Source organism: Oryx dammah, unplaced genomic scaffold (assembly GCF_014754425.2).
Source record: "Oryx dammah isolate SB20612 unplaced genomic scaffold, SCBI_Odam_1.1 HiC_scaffold_27, whole genome shotgun sequence".
NCBI lineage: Eukaryota > Metazoa > Chordata > Mammalia > Artiodactyla > Bovidae > Oryx > Oryx dammah.
This window is the reverse complement of record NW_024070211.1, coordinates 99748862-99762951: the sequence shown is the minus strand read 5'-3', so window position 1 is coordinate 99762951 and position 14090 is coordinate 99748862. Positions and strand designations below refer to the sequence as shown.

The window sequence follows — 14090 nt, the reverse complement described above, 5'->3', positions numbered from 1 at the left end:
CATTTCAGCATTTATCACCATCTCACATCTTTATTTGTTTGGGTGTTTATTGCCTTTCTCTCCCACAGGAACACAAGCTCCATGAGGCAGAAACTTTGTTAGTTTTAATCAATACAGTGTTTCTAAAACAGTACCTAGCACATAGGATCTCAGTAGATACTTCCTTGAATGAGTGAGTGAACAAATCAGAGTTTATTTTTACTAATAATGCCCAGCCCATTGCAGCCTCAAAAGTAAGAGATGGAGCTCATCAGGGAAAAAGAAAAAAATTGTTTAAAACCAAGGAATCCTAACCTTGGGTTAGACTGCTTGAGTTATCTTTTAAAAGGAAAAAGAATGCTCAGCAGTTTTGCAAGACATGAATGAGTGAATTACCCTGCAGTCAAAGTTTCTTGTCTGTTCATGTGGACTTCTTGCCCTCCTTACCATCTGCTTCACAGATGGGAAATAGGGGCATGAAGAGAGAATTGTTCTGAGGGAATTTCATGGTGGTCCAGTGGTCAAGGCTTTGCCTTTCAGTGCAGGGGGTGTGGGTTCCATCCCTGGTCAGCGAGCTAAGATCCCACATGTCTCATGGCAAAAAAAAAAAAAAAAAGTGTGTGTGTGTATATATATATGTATATATATATAACAGAAACAAAATTATAACAAATTAAAATGTAAAGACTTCAAAAAAATGGTCCACATCAAAAAAATTAACTTAAAGAAAAGAGTCATTCTGAGAGTCAAATTAGATTAAATTCACATTCACTGATGTTTCATGGAAAATCCCATCTTTGGATTTATTCTACAAGTAGGAAACGGAAGGAACTCAGTTCTTTTATGACTTCAAATAATTTCCCTAACCCAAGGAAAGTGGTTTTCTCAAGCAGGTCTAACATACAAGACTGGCATCAGACTTGCCAAGTGAGAACCATCTTCCTGTTGCTAGTAGGGGACTGACTCCTGAGCTCCTGGGTAAGGTCCAGGGCGGCTGTGACAGAGCCCCAGGAGTTAATTAATCCTGAGTCATCTCCAGCCCACAGGAAATGCCAGTGACCGCCCTCTCCTGGACGGGGTGTCAGGCTCAGCTCTGTCACCTTTCCTTGAAGGGCAATGTGTTTTGTTTCCTTTGCTTTTAAGTGATTGTATGGGATTTAAGTCTAAGGAGGAATAAAGAAAAGGTTGTATAATCCAGGACCACCTTTCTGTCTCATTTTTGGTGGCAAATGATCCACAGGATGAACAACAAACCAGAAAGGAGACACCAGGAAAGAGAGCTAGCGCTGGAACCAGGGGTCTAGAGACGGAGAAACAGACTTTTTGAAAGGTCCCCTGGAGAATTACACTTCTTGCTGACAGCTGCTTTAGCATTCTCTGAACATCTCATATCTACTAGGAGGCAGTTTGCAAGGTGATGCAGACTTCAGGCTGGGGGAAGAAATCTGTCTCCAGGGCTTGCTGCCTGAGTGAGTTGAAACAGTGGGCAAGTTATATAGCTACTCCTGCCTCAGTTTCCTCATCTGGTAAATGGAGATAAAATAGTTACTACTTCAAAGGGGAACTGTGAGAATGAAATAGGACAATACTAATAAAATATTGAATAGTACGTGACACACAGGAAGTGCCCAATAAAGCTGTTTACAATAAACACAAATCCCGAAAGAAGTCAGATGGGGATTTACCATAGATAGATGAAGCCTCAGGCCCAGGCCCTGGCTCACCCAGGTGGAAGGGCTGAGAGCTGCAGGTGACTCCAGGGCAGTGGTAAACCAGATGACCATCAGGAAGCATTTCTAGGTAAACATTTCCAGTTGATTGTCTAGTGTAATTTCAAGAAAAAAGGGCTTGGAATCTTTAAGGCTTCAGTAGTTTGTTGTTGTGTTTCTCTCTCTTTCTCATTTTTAAATTAATACACATTCATTTCCAATTTATTTCTCATTTACATTCCTTTTCTTAAAAAGTGCCCCCTATATTATATAATCTTCAGGCCTCACAAAATCTAGATTCATCCCAGAATAATATAATTAAATATTTACCATAGTCTTGAAAAGTGGATATTGTCACTATCTCACAGTCTGGAAACTAAAATCCTGAGAGATAAATGCTACCCCCAAGGAATACAGTAGGACCAGATTCAGATACTTGTTTACACCAATATTCATAACAGCATTATCCATGATAGCCAAAAGGTGGAAACACCCCAAATGTCCAGGGACAGATGAATGGATACATAAAATGTGGTCTACGCACACAATGGAATATTGTTTAGACTTACAAAGAAATGGAATTTGGATACACACTATAATGTAGATGAACCTGGAAAACATTTTGCTAAGTGAAATAAGCCAGACACAAAAGGCTTTATTGTATGATTCCACTTATACAAGGTACCTAGAACACTCAAATTCATAGAGGAATGGTAGCCTCTAGGGGCTAAAGGGAGGGGGAAGTATGAATTATTGCTTAATGGGTACAGAGCTTTGGTTTAGAATGGTGAAAATTTTCTGGAGATGGATAGTTGTAAAGGTTGGATGACAGTATAGATATATACTTGATGCCAATAATGACACACTTGAAAACAGGTATAATGGTAAATTTTATGTTATGTACATTTTACCAAATTAAAAAAGGAAACTCTGAACTAGAAGGTAAGACCTAGGCCACAAAATTTTCTCCAGCACTTAGCATGTTTTGGGCATTGCACACAATGTGACAGGAAACTGCTGCAAATCCGCCTTTAAAATAATTTTTCTGAAGGTCTTGAAATTTGAAATGAAGGTGTCCACTTCCAAATTCAGGCTTCCCTGGGGGCTCAGTGGTAGAGAACCCACCTACCAGTGCCGGAGATGTAGGCTCAATCCCTGATCGGAAAGATCCCCTGGAGGAGAGCATGGCAACCCACTCCAGTATGCTTGCCTGGAGAATCCCATGGGCAGAGGAGCCTGGCAGGTTACAGGCCATGGGGTCACAAAGAGTGGGACACGACTGAGTGACTGAGCATCAGCACTTCCAGATTCCGTGCTCCCCGTGCTCCCCAGGTTACACACACCTGCAGGTCAGCCACAACCTTCTGCCAACAGCCCACCAGGCTGTGCGTCACACGCACAGTTACACCAGCTCCAGACCCAAGAGCAAAGTCCCCACTTCCACTGTCTCCGTTCAGCTGTTCACTATGAAACAGTTTCATAGACTACTGGAAGGAGATCCGTCTCTTGTCCTTGAAATCAAGCTGGTAACACAGAGAGGCCATCCCATCCCAAGAGCTGGCAGCCATTACTAGGTCCCTAGAGTTCAGTTTGGCTCCCAGCCAGGCTTACCCAGTGTTTGTTCCCCCAGGAGTGTTTTGAGGTGCCCCAGGGCTGGCCTAGCCGGCCCCAGATTGTTATTGTCTGATGTGAATGAGGGGCTGGGTCCAGGCAAGATCCAAGCCAAACAGAGTGAGTCAGATGAGCTCACGTGACTTCCTGAGGTCAGAATTCCACTGAAGACAGTCTCAGCAGCAAAGGCCGTGAAGGAGTGGAGTGCAGGGGTCATTGTTTCCTCGGGCTGTGTGATGCTCTGCGACTCTACCCACACCTGGGCTCGGGTCTCTTGAAGAGGGTCAGCCCCCCAGAGTCCTAGGCTGGGAGTCTGAGCACGCGGGGTGGTAGGCTTCTATCCTATGGGGCAAGCAGCGTGTCTGAAAATCTAGATGGTGTGACTTAGGATCTCTGGATCTTAAGGAATATGGAGACACTCTCAACCACCTCTAAGCAATGGGAATTTACTGAAGGGATGCACATTGTGCTAAAAGAGATAAGATCCTGGGGAAACTCAGGAAGGGCTGTGCCTGAGAAAGAGCCAGTCTGAAAGGGCCTTTGGGATCATGGCCTGGGCCAAGTTCCTTCCCCTTGATAAAGTGAGTGTGGGTGTCTAACTCTGGTGTTTTCCATTCACATGACTCAGGCACCCTCCTCCGCTGTTTTTACTAGTGACATTCGCAACCTGTCCTCTTGTTGACTTATTAGAGTTCTCGTCTGCCTCACTCATCTGTCTCCTCAGAGCTACCGATTCCTCCCAACACTCCTGAAGCATCTTTTCCTGCAACCTGATGTCTTCTCTCTGCCAGTTTCAGCTTCCATTACTGAAGCCCTGATTTTTTTAGTGGGTATTTCCCAGTTTAAGTTCTATGTATATACAGCTGATGCTGCTAAGTCACTTCAGTCGTGTCCGACTCTCTGCGACCCCATAGACAGCAGCCCACCAGACTCCCCTGTCCCTGGGATTCTCCAGGCGAGAACACTGGAGTGGGTTGCCATTTCCTTCTGCAGGGGATCTTTCCGAGCCAGGGGTCATACCCCTGTCTCCTGCATTGGCAGACCGATTCTTTACTGCTGAGCCACCAGGGAAGCAAGTTCAGGGAGCAGCTAGAACTCCTTGCATCCCCATGGCCATGGTTAGGTACTTTTCAGGTGAGGCCTCCATGCGCCAGATCTTCAGGAAGGAAGAATATTCCCCCTATGATGAATCATCCAGAGTGGATGGAGGTTTTCTTGTAGCATTGTTCTTTATATCTTCTCTTAAATTCTGCCCCTTTTCTCCACCCTGCATTTTAAGCCCTTTCACAGCCCAAGCAGGGAATATCTTTCCCCACTTCTAATGGCATGCTGTGTCTTCTAAAACCATTTATTTATTTATTTACTCACTATTCGTGGAGTACCAGCTTTGTCACAGGTAAAATACTAGATAATGACAAGCTAAAAATTATCCATTTATTGATAAATATTGACTACTGACAAAGTATCTGGCTTTATGCTACTTGCTGGGAATATAAAGATCACTGAGACACAGTCACTGCCTGATACATAGTAAAGAATTCAATAAATGCTTGTTGAATAGATCAATGCCTTAAAGAGCCTCACAGTCTATTGGGGAAGAGATGCAAGGATTTCAGCAATTACAAGAAGATTGGAAAGGGCCATCCTGGAAGGGAGGCCTGGTGAGACTCAAAATGTCTCTCTATGGGCACTGATGTCTGTGGGAGACATGGACAGTGAGCTGAATCAGCCAAATGAGAGGCATGAGGAGGAGGCCTGTGCCTCCCGGCAGCGCAAATGGCATGTGCAGAGGCTTGGAGGTGGGGGAGGACTGAAGATCAGAGAGGCTGCGACTGAGGACAGATAGTAAATAAAGCTGTGCAATTAGGACTTTAGGGGCAGGGTAGAAGTCTGCACAAAGGAGAGTAAAATAACACACCCTTCCTACTCCTCTTTGCTCCTACCCAGATTTATTATCATTTTTCATAGCCCCTTAGGATGGCCTGATTTTAAGAGTCTGTCTCCCCACACTGTTCCCCAGCCTGGAACATACATCTTACAGGCCAAGAGCTTGGCTTTGTTCACTTCTGCTTTTAGAACAATGCTTAACACAAAGTAGATGCTCAATGACTATTTGTTGAATAAATGGATAAATAAACCAATGAATGATGACTAAGATAGGATACAAGTATTATCCAGAGACAGGGTGTATTAAAAAGCAGAAACATCACTTTGCCAACAAAGATCCATATCATCAAAGCTGTAGTTTTTCCAGTAGTCATGTACAAATGTGAAAGTTGGACCACAGAGCAGGCTGAGGGCCGAAGATTTGATGCTTTCAAATTGTGGTGCTGGAGAAGACTCTTGAGAGTCCCTGGGACAGCAAAGAGATCAAACCAGTCAATCCTAAAGGAAATCAACTCCAAATATTCATTGGAAGGACTGATCCTAAAGCTGAAGCTCCAATACTTTGGTACCTGATGCCAAGAGCCAACTTACTGGAAAAGACCCTGATGCACAAAAGAAGAAGGGGGCAGCAGAGGATGAGATGGTTAGACAGCATCACCCACTCAAGGGACATGGATTTGAGCAAACTCTGAGAGATAGTGGAGGACAGAGGAACCTGGCTTCTTTCTGCAGGCTTCTTGCCATGTTCTCTCCAGATTCCTGTGAGTTCAAAATTGAACAAAGCCTTTTGAGAAGAACCTGAGCAGTCTATAATTAGTTTTCCTCTCTTCACACAGGTTTCACACACTTGCCTAGAAATACACTTTTAAAAGATAGTCTCCCAGGACATAACTCCGGCCACAAAGAAGCCAGTCTAAGGTTAAGCAGTTTGGAGAGTTACAAAATGAATACTTGTTTGCAGTATCTGTATACCCCAAACACTATCTTGAATACATGTGAAACATTCATAATCGGACTCTTGAAATTAGTGATAGATTATATATATTTTAAATCTCTCTTTTGTTCAACAAATAAACATCTTCTGTGTGCCAAGTAGTAAGTTGGAAGCAGGGATGGTACACAAGAAAGAGAACTTGGTCACCATCTGGAAGGGAGGGGTTCAAAAGCTTAGGCACCACTATTTTCTGTTTCCGTTGTTGGTTGAGACTAATTTTGTTCTAATTTAATTTTAATATATTATTTTTTTCTAATAATAGGTTTAAATAGAAATTTGATATTTGGGGGGAGAAATATCTTTCATCCAATTTAAAAAACAATGGAACATAGTATTTTGCTTTCCCTAGCCTGCTTTCTAAATTGTAAAATAGTGATTTTTATTTTTCAGAGTTCATCTCAATTCTCTGAGAGGACTTAACAATGGAACATAAAAATCTCAGGTATTTGCCTTTAGCTCATTTTTTAAACCCTCCTGATACATAACTGACATATTCATGCTTTTATTTATCATCTTTACTGTTTACATTAAATTATAACTATTTTAGAAACAACTTTAGATCATATTTCAATTATTCTTTTGACATTTCATCAGTCATTATTTTACTAAAGGTATCAACTTCCTCTAGGATGCAGAGAGACTAATAGAACCTATACAAAAATTTCTGCTGAATGAATTTCCCCACCTTCTTGGTGATTGTACACCTGCCTTCCTTATAAGGAGAACAAGGAAGTAAATCATGTTGGAGTTGCTCTTAAACACAGCTTTTCTTCTTTACCTGTCCAGGTAGCTTCTGTTTTCATTTCAGTCTTAATGAAAACTTTTTTATTTACATCTCAAGTTTCTTTTCAAAGCAGCGTAAGTAGTATTTACAACTTTACACTTCAAGAAAGAAAGACTTTTAACAGTGTTCAGCTTTGGTCCTGTAATGTTGAAGGTAATTCATTTTTTAATCTGTCTGCACAGCGAGAACTGAAACGGATGGGGATTGAACTGCTTTGCCTGTTCTTTCTATTTCTAGGAAGGAATGATCACGTACAAGGTAAGACTTTAGTTTCTCTGATATATTGCTTTTGTGGTACGCTTGACAAACCTGTCATGTGGCTCAGAAACTAGATCTGAAGTCATTTTTTACTTGAGCTGTTCAATTGCTCTTTACCATTGAACGAACACTTTAACAAATTACAGGCAGACGCAGGACTGTTCCCACAGCGAATGCTCTGGGCTTTAGGTAAATAAATACAAAGGTTACATGGGCACCTTAATGAGAGAATTAAACAGCACTATGCACAAGAGGATTTCTTAATACCCTTGTGACAATCATTTTGGTAACTTTTCTAGCTATCTTATTGTACAACAAGTCCTTCTACTTGAGAGTGATAACCTTGAGACAGAAAAGGGGTCTATCTTTTAAAATAAAGCTATCGTACATTTGAAAGAGAAGCATTCTTTAGTGGCTGTGAATAATTTTGATAAATTGAAGGGGGGTGATGCTGAATGAGGGTGATAAGTATGATGATCCTGTATTTGTGAACGCTGAGATACTTACATTTTAAGAAAGAAAAACAAGAGAGAGACTGATTATTTTTGGCTGCTAAGACATGCATATTTTCAATGCCATAGATGTAAAATACGAACTTCACTGTGGCTTGCTAACATTTTGAGGACTGATCTTCGAAGCCTGAAAAATGAACTTTGATACTGTTTTGTTCAAGTACTTTAAGAGCTGTAGGTCTCACAAGTGGAGTGGCTGAGAGTGTGCTGAATCCCTTGTGTCTTGCTGGGTTTGAACACAGGTGGCTGTGCTGTGGGGGGTGCGGAGACCTGTGAGGACTGCTTACTCATTGGACCTCAGTGTGCCTGGTGTTCTCAGGAGGTAAAACAAACGACCTCAGCGTGTTTGTAAAAAGTGCACTTACATTTACGGTAATTCGCCTGTGACTCTTCTCACAATGTCCTGCTTTCTGTGGTGTTACCGGAGTGATGCAAATCAGGAAGGGAAAACGTAAACATTAGCGATGCCAAGTCTTCGTGTGATTACGTTCAAAAGCAATTTGAGAAAGGAGTGAATGTCAAATTATTTTAAAATATATGAACTCAAGATTCTTTCTTTGACCTGATGCCTCCTCTTATTTTAAGGCCATTTCTTCCTGCTCACACATAAAATGTTGAGGCTCTGGGCAACCAGAGCTCGTGGAGGTGATCTTTTCTCAAGTTAAACATACGTTTAATTTCAGTATCATAGTTCGATTCCATCTGGGGACCAGCATCCTTTTCTGAATCACTAACAGGATCCAAGAGAAGGCTTGGGGTAAACTTTACTGTTCAAACATTATCCAATTCTTTTAAAAATTACATCCGCTGGGTGACTCTGTACCACAATGATGACAAAACCTGAAGCAGACATTCCTATCTGATCAAACTGAACACCACGCGAAAGCAGCAGGGGGGATTGGGGAAAGTGTAACAAGCCATCCTGAATCGCGGCTTCCAGCGACACAGCAGAGGAATCTGCAAATGGTTCCTGGTAAGAAAGACCTGTATTAGCTCTTTCTGGATTGAAAACAGTTCTTTACTAAATCTCATAAAGAGAATCTCAACACAAATCAACCCATCAGATTCTTGCCAAATTCAGCAAGAATTGAGTAGCATGTTCAAGGGGAAAGAACCTGGTTGCCCAATTCAAAACCAGGCTGTGGCTATTAAAACCCCACATTTCAGTTACCTGTGTCCATGGAGGGAGGGCTCGCAGAGCAGAGCACAAACCCAATTCACTCCCTGACCTCCACCGAGAGGGTCAAGCAGAAGGGCAGTGACTGGGCTCATATATCAATGCAGGTTTGGGAATATACAAAGAGGGAAAGCCCACATTTTTTGACATTGACTCCCTGAAGAAGACAATGTTAGTTTCATGCCAGAGACATAAAACAACAGATCAGTCTAACAAAGTGCCCACCTCTAGAATTTTCATATAAAAATTTTTTTTTCTTTGCACCCATTGAAGAGAGCCTAAGTTACACCTGATAGGTTTTCTTGTGGCTAATACTCTGTAGTCAAATCTAGCCAAAATGCCAGATTATTCTGAGAGATCACTCACTGATATAACTAATAGTAGAAGTATTATTATCAATAGAGACAGTTGGAGCCAAAAGTAAATTAGGCTTCTGCTTAGAGCAGACAGAAAAATGGTTCCAGGGTTAACACCACCTCTGATCTTGTGGCAGACATAGTGATTATAGGTTGTATCAGAGACACAGTGTTAAGAAGGATTCTGAGGGCTTGCTAAGCCACCTTGCACTTTGGATAAATCATGGGAAATTACAGAATTTGTTACCCCTCAGTAGGACCTCAAATATACACAGGCCTGGCTGAAAGATATCAAATTATATTCTCAAAAGTCAACTTTGGGAGAAATGTAGCTTTCTTAGTTGGTGAAATAGCAGGAGTGGTTTAGAATTCCAGTGAATGAAGGAAAACAGTAAGAACTTGGTTTGTTTCTCTCCAAGTCTGAGAGACAACAGGCCTGAAGTTCAACCTTGCCTAGGGCCTCACCAACTCAAGAGCAGCCTTGGCTGGTGGGTAAGATAGGTGTTTATCTCTTGACTATGTCTTTCTGTTTGGAGTGTTCCAGGGTTGGATGGCTGCATCTCTGCCTGGGAACACCCATCTGCCTGCCTCTGGAAACTCAGGTGGATCACAGGATTAGGAAGCAGGAAAGCAGTCTCTTACACCATTTCTCTTTCATTTTGCTTCCCCACATGCCAACGTTGGAGAAATTTCTAAAAGATCTTAAACTAGAATAACGTCCCCAAGAGGTCAACTTTGGTGAAGTAATACTCTAATATAAGAGTAATACATCCACAAATTAAACCAGGACAGAGAATAGATAGGGCAATATCACAACCTTTGACCTTTGGGAAGCCACGGAAAAGACTCTTTGTCACTGGATTTAGTGATAGACACACTGAGAATTTGGACAGTCCCAGGATCACATATACCTGCAAGTTATCCTCAACAATAATTCACATGATGATGTCAGCTCTGTGACCCAGTTATTTCAAAGATCTGGTCACAGCACAGGAGAAGCTTTTAAAAAGTGAGCATTAAAAAGAAAAATGAAAGAAAAGGGAAAAAGGGAAAAAATAAGTCAAGTGAATTCACTTGAATACAATTAAAAGGAAACTCCACTTTTACTCAGAATTTTACTGGCAGAATTCTCTGGTTATTTTGCTATAACTTTAGACCTACAATCAATGTCAGGCATATGGGGGTGTAATATATCAAGGCAAGATACCTAACTAGCAAATATGCAAAAAATAATCTTATAAAAAATGTCTTCTTTTTCTTTATTGTTGTCTCTCTTTTTTGTTTTTTCTCTTTTAGAATTTTACGCACCTATCTGGAGTTGGAGAAAGATGTGATACCCCAGCAAATCTTTTAGCTAAAGGATGTCAACTAACCTTCATCGAAAACCCTGTCTCCCAAGTTGAAATACTTACAAATAAGCCTCTCAGCATAGGCAGACAGAAAAATAGCTCCAACATCGTTCAGATTTCACCTCAAAGCTTGGCTCTTAAACTGAGACCAGGTATGTTAGGATTTATATAGTCACTGGCTCATCTAAGTAAATCGAATGTCATATATGTGCTGTGCTGTGCTTAGTCACTCAGTCGTATCCAACTCCTTGTGGCCCCATGGACTGCAGCCCGCCAGGCTCCTCTGTTCATGGGGAATCTCCAGGCAAGAATACTGGAGTGGGTCACCATGCCCTCCGCCAGGAATGTCACATATAATAATACAGTTATTCCATGAATACACCTTGTACCATATTACATGTTGCTCTTTATTATGACTCAGATTCCCCATTCTTAAGGAAATAGAGAATTGCTAGGCTAACACTTTTCTTTATTCACATTGGTCACTTTGTACTCCAAATGTGTTACCAAAAAAAGCCTTATATAATAGTAACCGTTTGAATTACTCAAATGTTGTTAAGGCTAACCTCACATTTCTTCAAGGGTTGTAATGTAGCTTTAATCGTCTCTTTATTTTCTTCTTTTCTAAACTCGCATACAAAAAAAAAAATCAGCTTATCTTCCATCTAAATGGATGCTAATTCTCCCCAGGAGATATAAAATATCCCAACTTTCACCTCCTTCAGTTGCTCTAAATTCTTGGGTGAAAGATTTTCATGGGTTGATTCCTTTATAAACTTCGCCACATAGTATATGAATTGCAAGTATCTTTGGTAAGTTCTTATTGAAATGAAATAGCTAATGACAGTCTAGTCACAACTAAGGCTCCATGGGTTTTTATGGATCATCTTTTCTTGCGAGGGTGTTACAGGCCTTGAACAGACCCTGCAAGTTCAAGTTCGCCAGACCGAGGATTACCCTGTGGATTTGTATTACCTCATGGACCTCTCGGCCTCCATGGACGACGACCTCAACACCATCAAAGAGCTGGGCTCCCTGCTTTCCAAGGAAATGTCTAAATTAACCAGCAACTTTAGACTGGGCTTCGGCTCTTTTGTGGAGAAACCCATCTCCCCTTTTATGAAAACAACACCAGAGGAAATCGCCAACCCTTGCAGGTAAGTAAATGATTTTCTGGGATCTTCGAACACTGATTTCCTATAGAGATAGCCTTGCTCTGAGCTGAGCTTGGCAGGAGCTTGCTGGTTCCTGGCAGTTCCCTCCCATCTGATTGGATGTCAGCAGCTCTCAGTTGCCCAGATTGTTCAGAACTAAAGGGATGTCATCCTTTTTTTTTTTAAGTAAACTATTATGTTTACTTAAAAGTTCATTTATTTTGTACTGGAGTAAAGCCAGTTAACAATGCTGTGATAGTTTCAGGTGGACAGCAAAGGGACTCAACCATACATATACACGTTTCCATTCTCAAGCAGACATCACTGTAATACATAAGTCCCCTACAAACAAATGAGTTCTGTTTTGAGAGCGCATTCGTAAGTTCACTTTGTAAGTTCAACAAAGTTAGTCTAGGTACCCAACTAACACAATCAGCTATCTAGTACTGTACTGTAATAGGTATATAAAACCTTTCACACAAATAACCCATAAAAAACTAACAAACACACAAAATAAACATTTTTAATCTTATAGTAAAGTACCTTGAAAAGTACAGTAGTACAGTAAAAAGTGGGCATTCAGGGGCATGTTTGCATCTTCGAAAGTTTGCAACTTGAAGGTTTGTATGTACAGGATTTACTGTATCCAGTTCTAGCTTGGGTCTTAACAGCATTTGCCATATTTGCCTCCCTTTGGAAGGCTGCTGCTAAGTCACTTCAGTCGTGTCCGACTCTGTGTGACCCCACAGATGGCAGCCCACCAGGCTCCGCCGTCCCTGGGATTCTCCAGGCAAGAACACTGGAGTGGGTTGCCATTTCCCTCTCCAATGCATGAAAGGAAAAAGTGAAAGTGAAGTCGCTCAGTCATGTCTGACTCTTTGAGACCCCATGGCCTGCAGCCTACCAGGCTCCTCTATCTGTGGGATTCTCCAGGCAAGAGTACTGGAGTGGGTTGCCATTGCCTTCTCCGCTTTGGAAGTCAGGCTGTGACAAATTTGTATTTGTATTCTGCAGACACAGGGACGGAATCTTTTACTGTAGGTTCCATTGGCCTGAGCCCATCCTCAGCCCCTCAGAGGCTTTCTATCCTCAGTGACCACCACTCTCTGAGGCTATTGACAGCAAGTCACATTTTCTCAGAGTATCTGTCTCCACTACAATGACTGCTGCCAAAATAACAGCTTTTGGAGTGATTTCTAATGTACTTTGGGAAATGTGACTTTCTCTTATTGCTTGGAAAATGCCTTTGTAGCCTTTACTGCTATCAAATTCAGTAGGAAATGAGGCAATGGATCCATTATAATATGCTCTAATCAGTTACTAAAACCATGTATTATCTGGGTGATGGTCAAAGGTAAGTTGCTTTTTGATAGCTTACCTCTACATGTCAATGACATGGTCAAACTAAAAGTATTTGATATCCTTCTTTTGAAAAAGAACTTCCATTTGCTCTGTGTCAGACCCTATGCTGAAGGTTTTATGTACATGACCTCATTCAGTCTTCATAATAACTTCAGGTCAATGCAGGTTTCATCATCTCTATACTGACAGGAAGTAACAAAGGCTGTGAGAAGTTAGTAATTTACCTGTGACAGCATGACTAATCAGTGATATACCAAGATCTGGGTTGGTCCAAAGCCAAGCCTTTTACTACTCTGAATCTAGTATAGACGAAATGGCTTTCCAAACATATATTGACTTTTAACACTAGTTTACACCAACAAATTAGTCTCTGTAAAACAGTTTTTGCTGTATCATTTTAAGACATTTCAGTGTGGTTCCAAACTAGAATATGATGGCCAAAAGTGTTTTGACCTTGAAAAGAATTCATCACTGATTGTAACCCCTAGGAATTGTGTTCAGTTGCAAATATCAGAGATAATATTTGTCCCCAATCCCCCACTTCTCAAGGCATAATTGACATGTACTGAAATACACACAGCAGAAATGTTCAATTTCATGAGTTTTGACAGTTGAATATACCGATGTGACTACCACTTAAAACATGACATAGACCAATTCCGTCACCTCAGAAAGGTTCCTTATGCCCCTTCATAGTCAGTTCTGCTTTCCCAGAGGCAACCGTTTTCTGATTTCTGTAAGTTAAATTGGTTTTGCCTACCCTTGGATTTCACATGAATGGAAAATATGCTATACACCTTCTGTATCTAGCTTCTTTTGCTCAACATCATGTTTTTGAGATTCATCCCTGATTTCATATTTATCAGCAGTTTCTTCCCTTTTGTCCTAAGTAATAGTCCCTTGTACAGATTTATTATACTTTATCTGTCCATTGATGGACATTTGGGTTGTTTCCCAA

At 41.2% G+C, this 14090-nt stretch overlaps 1 protein-coding gene across 7 annotated transcripts in view; it reads left to right on the top strand.

Annotated features, from left to right (window-relative positions):
• The window catches only part of ITGB6 (integrin subunit beta 6), a 141982-nt gene that overhangs the window by 49933 nt on the left and 77959 nt on the right, over positions 1-14090 (top strand). For 3 of the 7 annotated variants that reach the window (XM_040229194.1, XM_040229193.1, XM_040229199.1), the window contains exons 2-7: positions 6571-6622; positions 6809-7038; positions 7147-7222; positions 7977-8056; positions 10564-10768; positions 11527-11773. In XM_040229194.1, the coding sequence (XP_040085128.1) occupies positions 6994-7038; positions 7147-7222; positions 7977-8056; positions 10564-10768; positions 11527-11773 (653 nt within the window). In that variant the 5' untranslated portion in view covers positions 6571-6622; positions 6809-6993. Of the gene's footprint in view, positions 1-6570; positions 6623-6808; positions 7039-7146; positions 7223-7976; positions 8057-10563; positions 10769-10934; positions 11429-11526; positions 11774-14090 lie in introns of those variants that run through there. The other 4 variants (XM_040229195.1, XM_040229197.1, XM_040229196.1 and 1 more) reach the window with 4 other exon arrangements.